Source organism: Falco punctatus (genome assembly GCF_963210335.1).
Source record: "Falco punctatus genome assembly, chromosome: 2".
Classification (NCBI taxonomy): Eukaryota; Metazoa; Chordata; class Aves; order Falconiformes; family Falconidae; genus Falco; species Falco punctatus.
In genome coordinates this window covers 27,674,598-27,690,426 of record NC_137581.1, presented here as the reverse complement: position 1 = coordinate 27,690,426, position 15,829 = coordinate 27,674,598, and the positions used below count along the sequence as shown (strand labels likewise).

General features: G+C 35.8%; 1 protein-coding gene across 8 annotated transcripts in view; it reads left to right on the top strand.

Annotated features, from left to right (window-relative positions):
* The window catches only part of POSTN (periostin), a 67,014-nt gene extending 51,773 nt beyond the window's left edge, over nucleotides 1–15,241 (top strand). Inside the window, exons 16-24 of one of the 8 annotated variants that reach the window (XM_080377166.1) lie at nucleotides 426–471; nucleotides 2,637–2,684; nucleotides 5,954–6,049; nucleotides 6,661–6,750; nucleotides 8,357–8,434; nucleotides 9,069–9,149; nucleotides 11,346–11,432; nucleotides 13,419–13,460; nucleotides 14,007–15,241. In XM_080377166.1, coding sequence (XP_080233292.1) covers nucleotides 426–471; nucleotides 2,637–2,684; nucleotides 5,954–6,049; nucleotides 6,661–6,750; nucleotides 8,357–8,434; nucleotides 9,069–9,149; nucleotides 11,346–11,432; nucleotides 13,419–13,460; nucleotides 14,007–14,047 — 609 coding nt within the window. In that variant the 3' untranslated portion in view covers nucleotides 14,048–15,241. The remainder of the gene's footprint in view (nucleotides 1–425; nucleotides 472–2,636; nucleotides 2,685–5,953; nucleotides 6,050–6,660; nucleotides 6,751–8,356; nucleotides 8,435–9,068; nucleotides 9,150–11,345; nucleotides 11,433–13,418; nucleotides 13,461–14,006) is intronic. The other 7 variants (XM_080377167.1, XM_080377169.1, XM_080377168.1 and 4 more) reach the window with 7 other exon arrangements.
* Nucleotides 15,242–15,829: the final 588 nt, after the last annotated feature.

Here is a 15,829-nt window from a genome sequence, read left to right as displayed (position 1 = left end):
GTTAGAATGTATGTTTTTAACACCACATATCTGTAGAATATTTGTATTTGGATAACTCCAGTGTGAACTGGCCCAAATCTGCTCTTTGTTTCAAGTACACTTTATCACTCCAGCAAAATAAATCACTTCTAAATCCTTGAGGCAATTTGTCTTTGAAGGAAATATTGAGTAAAAAAAAAAAATTAATGCTATGGCATTAAAACCACCAGCCTCAATAGCCTGTGGAGAAAAACAGGCGCTCTTATCTATCTCAGCTAACCTCTTGAGATTATATTCTCCCTCAACAATGAATGAAAAGACCTTGACAAATAGTATAGCTTAACTTTTACATCAATGAAGCAGAGAATCCCACCCCCATTCATTAGGAAACTAGAAGCCAAGTATACTTGCTTTTAAATTTTAAAATTACTTTTTTGTATTTATAGTTTGTTCGTGACAGTACCTTCAAAGAGATTCCACTGACGTTTTACAGTAAGTTCATTCTAAATACATCCAGATGGGTTTGAGATTGCTTTTTAAATCTTGCCAATTTCAATCTTGAATTGTAGATCTTTTTTTTTTCAATTAAAAAGAAAGAGAATTCTGGGAAAGTAAGATGTGCCAATGAATCACAGGAAGAGTAAGACTCAAATTAGAATGTTTCTGGCAGTTATGCTACTGTATGCATTTTCTTTCCTTTCCAGACGTTTGACAGGAAAGTAACCCTGAAGTAAGCTGTTCAAACTCTTTGGGGTAGGCAAGATACATATGGAAAATATTGTTTTCCAGGTTTTAGCCAAGGTTCAGTGCTTGGTGCATAACAGACTTGTACTGTCTCTCTCTCCAAGATGTAACATTGTACTGTGCTGACTCTTCAAGATGTAGCATTGACCAAACTCTGCAATGAGATGCTTTCTTTTTCATAGATGTTTCTAGAGGGACAGAGTGCACGTGTTCCACTTGTTTCCCATATGTGCAAATATGATGCTTGCAAGAGAGGCAGTTGTTCTGACCATTTTCCTTTTAAGAAGTAAATGTAAAAAAGGAATAACTTGTTCTTTTGCAGCCTTTTTCAGGGTTTGCATTTAGTTTCTGAATAAAAAGTGGAACTGTTGAAACAAACTGTTAGAAGACAAAGGTCCTCCTGAAGCTTTGGGGTTTGAGTTTTGAATTTAGGTACATGATAAAATTTCTATAGGATCTACTCACATTTCTCTGTAGAAATGGAAACCATCACATTAGACCTTTGAAAACAGAAAATGGATGCACTAAAGTTAAAAGACTCTTGGAACAAAAAATGCAATTATCTATTCTGATGGCAAGTTGAATATGAGTCAACAGTGTGCCCTGGCAGCCAAAAGGGCCAAGTGTTTCCTGGGGTGCATCAAACACAGTTTAGCTGGCCAGTCAAGATAGGCGATTGTCCCACTCTGCACTGGTGTGGCCCCACCTTGGGTATAGTGTGCAGTTTTGGGCACCTCAATACAAGAAGGACATCAAACTATTTGAGTCTGTCCAGAAGAGGACATCCAAGGTGGTGAAAGGTTTCAAGGGCAAGATTTATAAGGAGCAGCTGAGGCCACTTGGTTTGTCCAGCTTAAAGAAGAGAAGGCTGAGGGGTGACCTCATCGCAGTCTACAACTTCAACAGGAACCACGGAGGGGGAGGTGCTGATCTCCCTCTGGTGACCAGTGATAGGACAGGAGGAAATGGGATGAAACTGTGTCAGTGGAAGTTCAGACTGAAGCTTAGGAAAAGATGCTTCACTGAGAGGGTGGTTCGTCACTGGAACAGGGTCCCCAGGGAAGTGGTCATGGCACCAAACCTGCCACAGTTCAAGGACCATCTGGACAGTCTTAGTCATATGATTTAGTTTTAGGTAGTCCCATGAGGAGAAGGAAGTTAAACTTGATGATCCTTATGGGTTCCTTCCAACTTGAGTTATTCTATGATTCTATCTCCAATGGCCAGCGAGAGTAGTGCAAGAAGCGATGTCTGTAAACTGAAGCAAACAAGGTCAATGTCAGACATGAGGGAAGTTGTAACTGTTCATTTAGTTGAATGCAGGAACAGGAAAGCTGGGACCTCTACCAGTAAAGACTTCTCTACCAGTGAATGGATATGAGTCAAATAACAATCTATCAGAGATGTTCAATGAATACTAGAGTCTGTCTTAGGTATAGAGGAACAACTCCATCTTCCAAGGGCACCACACTTGTCCTCTCCATGATGTTCTATCAAGTGTAAGAGTAGTTCTGAATGTCAGAGGGTTTCCTCTGTTTACCAGGTTGGCTCCCTAATCAAAAGAAAAGGGCAAGATTTTAATTTGTGTCAGGGAATTGTGCAATTCTTTATGCAGGGAATTGTATGAGCCATTATTATTATGTAGCTTGCATTATCATGGGTTTCATGACCAGTGGGTTTCATAAGGCAGAAAGGCAAAGCACGCCAACAGAGTTTGCCTGCAGATGACTTGTATACACCACCATTTAGTAACTAGAACAAAGATCTGTATTCTAAAACCTTTTGAGTTACTTTTCCATCTATTAATATCTGTGATTTTATCCACATCAATGGCCAGACCAAATCTAACTGATCATTACTATAAGGAAACTACAAATGGAATGTACTTTATATTCCATTTTCTATACTTTCAGAAATTAATATAATTGAAAGCAACGTCCAGCCCATCATCAGAAAGGAAGGTAAATGAGGCAATTAGTATATATATTTCTGTATATGTTCATGTACATATACAGAATATATATTGTATCTGTTTCCTTAATAGCAAATTGTACCAAATAACTCCAGGACATTCAAGACTTTGCTGAAAAAGCAAAGATACAAATATTGCAATTAGAACTGGCTGAAATATTTTACATAAAAAGATTTCCTACAGTTTTTCTCCCCAAGTGGATTTTCTCCTTTTTCTATGGGCATTTAAAAATACGTTTTAAATAATCTTTTTTAAAACCATTTCTTTTATGTGCCTGAAATATTACTATATCTTTAATAAAATAATTTTGTTTTTTAAATTAAAAGTGTTATTTTAAAAAATTAAGTAGATTTGTTTCTTATAATTTGAAGGAAAAACCAATCAGTTAATTTTTCTATAGTGTTCAATCAGTTCTAAATACCAATATCTGTCAGATGCCTGGAAAGGGCAGTTAGCCAAACTTATTTAATTTCTCGAGGCAAAAACATGACTTGAAGATTAGTGGTGGGACTGAAGAGATCAAAAAGTGGGGCTGGGACTGTCAAAACCTCATGTGATTCATAACAATTAAAACATCCATTGATTTCACTAGATCACTACTAATGAGCTCCAGTTTCTTATTGAAACAAAAATGCTCAAAGGGTTGAGTTCAACTGAGGAGGAAAGCAGTTAAAAATGTTTCACAACAACAATTTTATCCAGCCTTTTTAATCATTGTTTCTGGGAGGACTTCCTCCCAACAGAAGTGACATGAGCTTGTGTTTTCTGCAGGTTGCCTGTGCTTCAATCTCGTTTAGGATTAGACATCATCCAGCATATATATTGATCTTTGTTGCCTAGTCTCCATCATTAAAACAGATCCACAGAGCAATATAAATGGATAGGTTATTCCATACTGTAATTCACCCAAGATATTTTGGAAATTTTCCTGTGATGAATGTGAATCACTCTGAAAGTACCTGTTCTTCTATGTTAAATCCAGAAACAGGGTATATAATTTAGGTGATTTACATGTTGTTCAGAAATTGATAGTTAACCGAAAAAAAGCCCCTCTTTTGAGGAAAAAATGAAATGTCTGAGCACTTCTACAGTTATATATACAGCTAAGATTTATTCACCACAGACAGAAAAAATATGTTAGTGAGTATTGAAGAGTTACTCCTTTCCATTGCCAGTACAGTACTTCTGCTTTGGGACATACTCCAGGGAATGATTCCTGGCCAATACAGCCTTTCTGCTGATGATTCAGAAATAGACCAAATAAAGTAATTTCTGGTCCTTCTGAGCTTGCTAGTAGTAATGGTAGTAAGCAGTAGCTTGCATCAAAACCATATAAGACCACAATTATCTGTAGAAAAAAGCTGGCAACGCTGCACGTTAATTTCTGCAGCATATGTCAGGAAGTTCTAGCAGATCATGATGGAAAGGAGATTTCAGTAAAAAACCAGAACCATCACCACCCCCACGTTTAGAGGGTGATGCCTGTCTCAATGTTTTGTACTTTAGTTGTGCTTCCACTGTCCATGCATAGGCAAGTTAAAGGGATCTAAATAGTTAAATCTGATTGAAACCCAAATCTTAATGGATTACATGTTCAAAAGATTGATCCTAGACTAGGCAGTATAGCAAACTGGCTTTGCCTTTTGTTTTGCATACATCTGCTGTATCAACCACATAGGAAGGTAAAGTAATTTAGAAATATTAAAAAATGTAAAACGATTGATAAATATTCATACATATACCTTTGACATTTTCAGTAATGTTCATCACTTGCATCAATGCATGTATTCTCAACACACAAAAATGCCTCTAAATTTAAAACAGAAGCAAGTGAATGAATCTTGTAAGAATGCCTCTTTGAAATATTTATGAATGTTTTTTTCAGCCAGAATTGTTAGAAAATAAAAGGAAAAGCAATGGTTTATTCAGCTATTTAAAACTAAGAGTAGATGAATAGAGCTCTATAATAACTGGGCATCATTCTGATCCTATCATATCATCTCACCTGCAGCAAATAAATGAATTATTCAGCTCTAGCTAACCTATGCAATAGTCTGCTGCAAAAACAAACAAAAATGTATGCTTGGATTTGTTATTAGTGAAGGACACTAGTTAGCCTAAATTGTACTGTTTTCAACAATTAACACCAGGCACACATATTAAAAAGCTATTGTTAAATCCTGATCAGTAATTGGAAAAATAAAAATAAAAATATACAGTATCTAATCCTACATAAATTTATATGAAGAAAGATTTTTAAGGGATTTTTAAGGAAAGTGGGAGAGATGAGCTGTGTTAAGTTTCTAACTCTGAATAGGGAATAAGGGAAGCGTGCGTTACAGCAACTTCTTAAGCAGATGTTACTGACCACTTGTTACAGAACTGTGTTATTCCTGTTAATAGACTGCATCAATAGTATGTTCCTAATTTGCTTGTTATCTGCTGCTCCAGCCTGTCAGAGATACATTTGGATCAGTGTGGTCTATAGGGATTGCACAATATTAAGAGGTTTGTGTTTGCATTGCAATCAAGATGACCAATCCCATGCAACTCAAATGAATAATGCTGACAAATATCCTTACAGCAATTCCAGTTGATATGTGAAGCTTTTTTTTTTTTTTTTTTTTTTTTTTTGTTCTTTAAGCTTGATGACAACTGGCCAAGTCTTGGTAGCCTAAAAAAAAAAAGCACCAAATGAAAAACCCCAAACAACAAATAAATAACCCAAAACAACGTAAGGGAATTCTGATTAAAAGTCCTAGTTTCCTCTTGGATATCTATACAGTTAGTAGCAAACAACATGACAAATATTCCTCTCTCTAGTCCTTTTTTAAGCTTTCATACAATAGTTTGCATACTGAAGGCTAGTGGAACAATAGTAATAATATTCCAACAGTGCCTCAGAGTATTCTTCTTACATATATAGAGGAACACTTTCTTTCAGCTGCTGAGGATCTGTTTTTTGCCTGAGACTTGTCAACAGATGTTAAAAATATCAGATACACAAAAGTGTTTTTTTTAAAAAAAAAAGTAAATAGTAAGTGTGCAATAGGATCTAAATTTAAGATGGCATGAGAGGAAGTACAAGATTGTGTATCATTGCTGCAAATGGGTTTGCAGATTTAAAAAATCCTCCATTACAGTCATTGGGTTTCTTTTGGATAAGGGGGCATAATTCTAGCTTCATCTCAGCCCCATGGAACACCATAAATATTTTTATGACTATCTGTAATGTGTTGTTTTTTTCCTGTGTCACAGACCCATCTATCACACAGATCACTAAATTAATTGAAGGGGAACCTGAGTTCAAAATAGTCAGGGAAGGGGAGACAATAACTAAAGTGATTCATGGAGGTTGGTATACTTTTAGCAACTCAATATTTATTAGTTAAAATTTGAAACGTTCGTTATTCCCAGTCTGTTTCTACTTTATGTAGGTGATTCATGTGTGTTATGTTAAACAACTGTTCTGTTTTTAACAAGACCTGGAAGTGTTGTAATTGTATTGCATCAATTCATTCTTACTTCTCATGAATTTAAAAATTTAGGGGTTTTGTCTAGTTGTGTCCCATAGCTACAGTCAAGACAGCGTTAGAAATGCTCTGCATGCTGACATAAGATCTCTCTCTGTTAAGAATTATTTGCTGGTGGTTTTCCTGCATCAAAAATGCAGTAGATAATTCTGTGACAGGCAATTTTATCAGACAGAGAGATAAACTTTGCCTTCTGCTTTGCTAGGGACATTGAGAAGTTCACATCTAGGATGCTTTTAAGGGAAAACCAGCATGTAGCCATCCTAAGTTTTGAGGAAACTTAGTTTCTGGTCTTCTCTGACCATTTTTATTTTTCATAAAATATGCAATAGTATTTCCTTGTGTAAGCTTGAGTAAGTTTCCATCTCAAAAACAGCACTTGTAACACTATTCACTGCTTGATTAATGTCTTCGATTTAAAAATCCTTGTAGAACCAATTATTAAAACATACACCAAAATCATTGATGGGCGACCTGTGGAAGTGACAGAGAAAAAAGTAACAGAAGAAAGAATTATTCAAGGTAAATTACGCTGAGCTATTCACACTTAGTAAAGTTCATTATTACATACAAAAGTAATGCATCTTAAATTCTGTCCTGATGCCTGAATTGCATTGCCTGGAGGGAAATGCCTAAATTACATTTCTTAGAGAGCTGCCTATGTATGGCTAAAATTCTGGCTGTGGGTGCTACATACACATATATGGAAACGGCAACAATATTTTAACAGCATGCAAAACAGTGAAAACTTGCCCTTTTTTTTTAAATATATTTGTGAAAGGTCTGGTTCTGAAAGCTTCTTGCTACCATTTCAGGATGAGACTGATTTTACTGAATTCTTTTAGTCTGGCTTACTTTAGAAAGATGGCTTCCCCACCCCCACCCCCGCCATGTGTGTGAACTTTTGGGGTTTATATCTCAAGATAGGTGTCATTTGACCAAAGGTAGACCTTTAGTGTGTAAATACCTACTTTTGTATGTAATCCCAGGCCTGGGTCCCTTGACAATCATTTCAGAAAAAAAAAAACCAACAACCTTCTCTGTTTCTCTGTAAGGAGGGGCCTTGACTGGTCTGACATCCACAAGTTAGAGATGTGTATTCAGCTAATATAAGATAAAATTTACATGAATCTGTGTCCCTGGATCTTCTCCCACAGTAACTTTAAAACTCTTTGTCCAATTTCATTTGACCTACTACAGAGACATTTCTTTAAGAAATCTAGAAACTTCACAGAAATTAGAAAGTGCAGTGAGGCATATTTAAGCAGTCACAAATTCTCTGCTAACATGTTTTGATCCCCTTGCTTAAAATATCACTTGGAATGCTGCCATTAAAATTTTGTTTGCCAGAGAAGTTGTAAAGAAAAGACGGTGTTACAGGAACATTCTGACTTAGTAGAAAGTCTTAATATTAAGGTTATTTAGAAAATCTTAAAATTCAGTTTAAGTAGGCATTCAAGGAAGAGAGAAGTAACAAACCAGACTTAAGTTATTCTCACTCAGCTATTTACTACAATGGAAATAATTGAATGCAAAACAGTGGTGGTTTCTGAATAAACCTAGGACTATTTTTCAACTCAAAATTTCTTGGTGAGGAAAAAACCCAACCATATTCTCATTTCTCAATTTCCAGTTTCACTATTATCCCATGTAAAATGCTCAATATAATGTAAAATGCCAGAGTTTGAGACCTGATATTTCCTTATTATCCCTCTGTAGTAGAAACTGATTAAAAATCTCAAATGTTAAGCTCTGAAATTACACATAGCAGTAGTAAAAGCAACAATGTATACTTACAACAGTGGATCCAAACTTTTTTTGCACCTAGGAAGTATCTGATCTATGACCTAATACAACAAAGTGTTGAAAACCGTGTCTTACTTCAAGAATGTGAGCAGATATTTACTATAAATATGTTAAATTTGGCTGAGTACTTTCCTTAATAGCTTTAAATACTATTTGTAACCCTCTTTCAGTTTAGTTTGGGACACAGTCAAAGATGAAATGACCATAAAAGCAGATTAAAGCATATTAACCATGAAACCATCCTAAGTGTTAAATAGGAAAAAATAACTTAGAAGGCAATCCTATCTAATTAAAGTCGCTGTCTTACATATCTTTTTTACAGGTCCTGAAATAAAATATACCAGAATTACTGCAGGTAGTCCAGACAATGAAGAAAAGTTAAAGAAATTACTTGAAGAAGGTTAGTATCCTTATTTTCTTTCCTTCCTTTAATAAAAAATAACATATATATTACTTAAGTAATGACTGAATAGATAGTCGATGTCTTCAGCAAAGGTGCTCATACTGCACAATCATACCTAGAGATTAAACCTCAGAACCTGACAAATGTCCAAAACTAACATTCTGTTTTTGAGAGTCTGATCTTCACATTTCAGTCAGCAAAAGAGTTGAGGCTGCCTGAGTCTAATTATATAGGGGTCCTCAAACTACGGCCTGCGGGCTGGATACGGCCCCCCAGGGTTCTCAATCCAGCTCCTGGTATTTACAGCCCCCCCCCCCCCCACCTCACCCCACCCCCCACCCCGCCAGGGGTTGAGGGGGGAAACCAAGCAGCCGCAGATGACTGCCTGCCACTGCATCCGTGCGCCGGCCCCCTGGTTAAACAGTTTGAGGACCCCTGGTCTAATACATACTATGCTATGTTTGTCATAAAAAATATGGTGGGTTTAGTGATTACATGGAATTTAATATCATAACAGATGAACTTTTTAATTCAGCAAAATGCTGTGACAGGATTAATTCGGTAGTATGCTGTTACAGGATTGTCAAATGTTTTCTGTAAATCAATTTTGCCATAACCTGTATCCTATCAGAGGTTACCAAGGTGACCAAATTTATTGAAGGTGATGGTCATTTACTTGAAGATGAAGAAATCAAAAGACTTCTGCAGGGAGGTAATACAGTGTATAACAACTAACCTTTTTGCAGTAGGCTATGATACCTGAAACCCCTCTCAGATACGTTGATCACATTTTAAAGACTGACCTAGCAGAAGTGTAATTTTAATGGCAGAAAAAATAAAATGCTGTATATGAAGTGCCAGATGCCTGTGAAATGGAAATAAGTACCAAAGTTTGATTAATCATTTTTTATGATATTGATCCTGAAAAAAAATATCATTTTTTTCAGTCTTTAAAAAGTTATCTAATTAAAACTCAGGGGAGCAATGAAGATTTATTCCACTAGCTGTGAACATTTTTTCAGCAAATTTAAATTTGTGAAAAACACTAATGAAGTGGAAAGTATTGTAGTAGGCCAAATTCATCTGATTAGTTCCTCAGAAATGAATATTCATTGCCCTCAAGTTAATAATCAAAGGCATGTTTAGCATCCTTCTTTCAATGCTTACAGGTGATGGATATCAAGGCATTAACTTTAATTCTCTTCAAATATAGCATTCCAAGGAATGGTTTTCTTTCCTTCTTGCTCTCTTATATCTAACAGTTTTGGCAATAAATAACCAGTAGCTGTAGAAAACTGGCAAAAGAACTTCTGCTTATGAAATTAATCTTTATCTATGAATTTTGAATGTCCTTTGCTTCATGTAGATGAGAAAAACTATCTGTAATAGCAATGGGGAATAAAAAAAGAGAATTCAAGTGGTGTGGTTTTAGTACATGTTAGTGTAAACCTGAGTCAGAAGCTCAAAAATATGTATAGATGTTTCTCGTGGCATAAATTAAGTGAATCCACTTCATTTTATGTTCACTTTTTAGTAATTTACAGACTTGAATACCTGTGAAGTACTTCACAGCCAGCTGTGTGTTCACTGAGCTATCTTGTAGTCCTTTAACAGCACTATTCTGTGGATATGACTGATACCAGCCTTTGGTTAAGTAAAAAATATAGTGATGGAGGATGGCTTTCCACCAAACAAAACCACGCTAGTTGATAATATAGCTAGTCTTAGAGGAATGCCAAGATATCATTATGAATACTGTTGACTATATTTCTTTCTTCTGCTTTAAGTCTTAGTTTTACCGATCTAAGTCAGGATTCACCTATAATAATTGGAGAGAAATAGGAACTTCCACAGGGTTTTCGTGTTTTCCTATCTTAAGTGTCCCAACTATGTGAATAGACTTGCTCTCTGGTGGTGCCTATTTCAGTTCTGAATATTTAAAAGGAAAGTTGAAAATGAAAGAAATTATAGCAAGTAAATCCTTCCATGTACTGGATTGTGTTCTATTGGTGTCAACCAGGCAATAAAGAGCAGGATCAAACTTCATCTTTAGAATTGTTCAAAATTCTGGTGACAGGTCTGATGCCAGGATCTAACAATTGCAATTGTAATTGTAAGCAGCTTCAGTTAGAGAGATATACGATACCTCAGATATATACAACAGATACAATCTGTAGAGATGCATTTTACAGTGATCCTATAGGTGTATGGAAAGATGATGAATAGTTTCCTTGTAGTAAATTTGGAAAAGAATACTGTCTCTTGAATTCTTGCTATTTTTCCTTGCTATTATATGTTAGTTTGCATAAGCATCCTTCTTTACAGAACGGACCAAATAGGCAGATTTGTCTCTTGTTTTAATTTGATTTTTCTTTATCTTTTCCATGATTTATGCAGTCAGCTACCCCTGGCTGCCTTGATAATACCTTACCATATGTTTAGCCAATAAAAGCAGATACACATGCTGCTTTATGGCTGTTGGTGTTAATGGCGATTATGCTTTATGGCCTTCTTGTATACATCAAATTACTTCTCTTTTACTGAAATTTCCTAAGCATTTAAATCTGAGTCCAGTCACAGGCAAATGTATTACCACTGTCTGAAGTAAAAGGAATGATTTCATATGGGCTGTAATTCTACTCATACAATATCCAGCACTGCTTATTACCACTGGCAGTCTTTGCTGAAACAAAACTTCAAGCCAAGATTGCAATGAATGAGTCCCAGCCCTAGAGAAGGAATCACCTGTGGCAGGGCTGAGGAAATCAGCAGGACCTTACGTCATGAATAACATGGTGGCCTGCATAAACCTACACCTGCAAAATGGCATTGCTTCCACTGAAGGCTCTTCGCATATGGAGAAATGCTCTGCTAGATTTAACTCATCTGTTTTTGATGCTTATCATAGCTGGAACTGAGTACACCAAGGTTACTAAAGTAATTGAGGGAGAGCCACAGATTATCGAGAGAGAAATCAAGAAGGTCCATCTGGAAGGTTAGTTTGTCTAAAAATCCAGTATCACTAAGACCTGCTTTGTCTGAAGTGATCTTTCCAGGTGTGGTTTTATACTATCTATTCACAAAAATTACTTGGATCTGAAGCCAGTATTTTAGCAAGAAGAGTTTCATAATTGTTTTGGAAAAAGAATTCTTTCCCTGACATTGCAGACAAAAATGTTGAGGCTTATTTTGTGGCTAAAAGTAACTAAAAGATTTGGCAAGCATAATGGACAAGAGGAAATGTCTAACCACAAAGTTTAGGTAAAACATTTGAAGGAACACGCGCCATAAGAATTGCCTTTTCTCTAAGCAGCATATCCAGAAGAAGACCACGTGAGTTGTTTTTAACTTGAATTATTTCTTGTCAGTGTTAATGCAATCTGTTGATGTGAGGGGTTCTCAACTTGGTGAAGGGGAGGTGGGGTGGAGGAAGTATAACCTCTGGGGTTGGGTAAATATCTCACAGGATCTTAGAATTTCTTTACCTTTATCCTGTGCTTAAATGAGGAAAGCTCTTGAGTCTGAAAAAAACTGAAAGATGTTGAGATCCAAAATTAATGCCTTAAAGGACCCAAATACAATTCAGCCTGGCTTTCTACCAGAAATTTGTTATTCACATTTCTTTTGTTTATTTGTACGTATGTCCTTTTCCAATTCTAATTCTAATAATGCAGAATAAGTTGTTCTGTCAGCCTTTGAACTGAATTCATAGGAAAAAATATTATGGCTTGTAAAGAAAAAAGTTAAAAAAAATATGCTTCTGCTTCTTAAATTTTGAAGTCTGTGCTAAATACTGAAGGTATACCATAGTGTTTGGGGAAGTCAACTATTGCCTGAAAATGACAGACAGGTGTGATCTTTGACCATGAGGTTTACCTGAAAGCATAATTGTCAGAGAGCATGTAAGTAGAGAAAACATACTTTGGATGGACCGTGTTCTGTCCTTGTCAGAGCAGTGCAGAGCTTGAAATTTTCTATCACACTGCTGCAGATACCCAGTGTTTAGTATCAGCTGTAATGACATAAAGCCTGTGTCTCAGGGCTATGCATTTATATAAGCTGTACCTTAGGATGAAAAGACAACTGATGGCAGCTGGTTAAGTGAAGATGCAAGCACTTCATGGTTGTAAAGAAGGAAAAATACCTCGGTAACATTTCTGTGATAGTAACAGAAGAGTTATCTCTTATGCTTGTGAAATGTTTTTCCTTCCAATGAGGAGACATCTGGTTTAAAAAATTTCCCAGGTTTTGATGAGAAAGTGGAAAAAGTGTCTGTAGTTTCACTCAGTCAATAGTTTGGAAAACAGATGTATCTGCTAATGAGGTTGATACCTATTCAATAGCCCTTGCTCTACTCTACCCTTCAAAACGGAAATCTCTGAGAAAATTAACTGAACTCTAAATGTGGAAATCATACTGTGGACTCACAATGCAATTACACATCAAGCCTCAAATTCAGATGGAAATGTGGCCAACATCTTGCAATGATTGAGTTTCAAGCATATCACTTATAATTCCTGAAGTAATGTCTATATGGCAGCCCTGGCCACCTTCTGCCAAAAGCTGAGGCCAAGTCCTGGCCTGTACATTAACTTGAGCTTATATGTCACTGACAGTGTCAGATGGTATTTGCTGAATGAAGAGCACGGGCAAAACATCCTGGAACCTGCCTACACCATGTAACCATCTGTTAGGAGATCAGTGTGAATAATGAATTCATACTGTTAAAATGTAAAAGTACTTTTGAAATGTTGCTAATTTTTGATGAATGACTGCACATGACAGAAATGCGTTAATTGTATTATAAGCATTCATGTTTCAGGTGATCAAGTCAACATGCTAATGGGACAAAATTCTTAATCTGCTGAAAACCATAAAGAACAAACTTCGTAAATCAGCAGTGGGTTTCCAACTTTTCTAATGAGTTTTAATTCAAAGGCTTTTACAAATAACTTCTGACTGTAACATTTCTGTTTTCTAGAAGCACCTGTACGGAAAGTACAACCAACCAGGAGGACACAAGGTAGATGCAAAACATATATTTAAACATTTTTACATGCATCAAATGTCACTCTCAGTTATGGTAAAAGTCAGGAGGGAAAAAAATACCTTTAAGAATTCTTAACAGACATTGAAAGGGTTGAATTTATGCTTTTACAAAGAGAAATTTTAACAAAGCTTGATATTGTTAATTACTGGGTTTCTAGATTGTTTTCTTACGTATATTTCTATCTGAAAAAAACTTAATTATGCACTTTGGTCAAACAGTGTTTCAGACTGAATTAAAGCCATCAAAGTGAGTTCTGACTCTGAAGTCTAACACTGAAAATGGCACTTTGGAATTCCCCACCATGGGATTTCTAACTCACTGCTTCTACATATTTTGATCAATTCAGAAGCTGAGAGATCATTGCCAGTTCCTAGCTGCCAGCACAAGAGTGAAAGATTCAGCATCAGTCTTCACCTTTCCTCTTCACATGTCTGTTTCACAAGTAAATACAGTATATAGTGTAACTATATTATATATAGCTATAGGTAATAATTATGGTTCTTTTTCCATTTTTCCCAGGGGGAACAGCAAGAAGGAGGACAAGACTAGCTTATCACTAAAAGCTTTCTAAGAGAAAATCCACAGAATTACAAATTAACAGCATGGTGTTTAAGAGGAAGAGAAAATTCTTTAAAAAAATGAGAACATGAGAAAACGATGTTGTTTTGATAACATAATGTAAACTGAACCACAAATGCACAAAAGGATGTGAAGCTGCAGATACTGATAGCACAGTGCTCACTAGGAGTAGTCCACTGGGGTGCTTTAACTACTCTTGATAGTAAGCACTATGCAGGATGGAGTCCTGGAACAACTGAAGGTCATCAGCTTCTGTAGAACCAGGATTCCTTCTTATGCTGGCTAGTAAGTGTTTGCAGGATTGGATTTAAAAAGAGCAGGGAACAATACAGAGTGTATTTTTTTATTATTATTATTTCCACTAAATAAGAAATATAAATGAAATTAGATAATTTCTAGAAAAAAAAATCACTTCATGTGACTTTTAGAGTAATCTAAGGAAATATGAGATGTTAACATAGCACTTTTGGTTCAGTAGTATTGTATACTTTTTATAAGACAAAATTCATCATTTGTTTAATATCATAATGACGCCAGTAAAGTTACCTTTTCTAAACAAGCAAATATGCCTTATAGTAAATGTATCTTTTCTTGTTGTTCTACGTTGCATATCCAAATGCCTTCTAGTATCATGGCTAATGGAAGCTCTTACAAAGAAAAAAAGCAAACATTATGAGCTTCTTGAAATGTATTTGAGATCATGTTGACTTCTTTATTTATAAGAAAAAATAATTCCCATTAAAGGAATCCTGTAGCAATACATATACCGAGATTCCTAAGTGTTTTTCCACTTTTCCCTAAATGTGTCTTTTGATTATAAAAGTGAATTATAAAAGGGGTAAATAAAATGCATGCAAACAGTTAATTCAGCATGGAAAAAGGTTTTACAAAACTGAGGCTAGGTCTGAAAGCTTTTATATCAAACATGCTTTGCTAATGTCTGGTACTAATGTGGAGTTGTCTGTAAATTATGTCAATTTTATAACTCTAGTTTTTTACTCATAAAAGTTGTTTGCCTTTCTCAAGAAAAGTTGTAAAACAATTACTCATGGAGTAGAGAAAACATGTTCAAAGTGCCTTTATTCTGCAGACCAAAGTTTCAGAGGAGTTATCTAATGTGCTTTTATACTTCTGTTTTGAAACAAATACTCAATAAAGAATTTGGCTGAACTGTGCTTCTTTCATTTGTAAATACTTTTTTGGGCAGTAAAGCAAACTCTAAATATTCTTAAGCTTTTAGTGTAGTTTTTAATTTAAAAAATATTTTCACAGAAACAAACTGATGCTTCCCTTTCTTACTTAACACATGCTAATGCACTTAAACTGCACCACTCTCCTTAAACACAATTAAAACCCTTTCCTAATTTCATAGTTACATACCATGAGCGCTACTCCTTGAATTGTAAAGCTATCTAAAAATCGCATTGATATGTTGTGTAGCTTTACTGGGCTGTCAGACTCTCTCAAAAAGGTGACCACAGTATCTACTATCCTAGTGCTTGGGTGGAAGGACAGCTTTTAACCCGGGTAAGAGCTAGGTAGCTTTTAGCTGAGAATGAGAGCTCTTAGGACTGCCTAGGGGAAGAACTGAAGCTGTCACCTTTCCCCAGGGCCTTTGACTGTCATTAAAGCATTAACTTTCTTTTTCTCTCCCCACTTTAGAGTGCATGAAATAACATGGTACTTTTGAGGATGCGGTTTTAGCATGTCACAGAAGTTTTCCATTGTATGCAATGTGATAAAGCATACATGAGCTAACATTG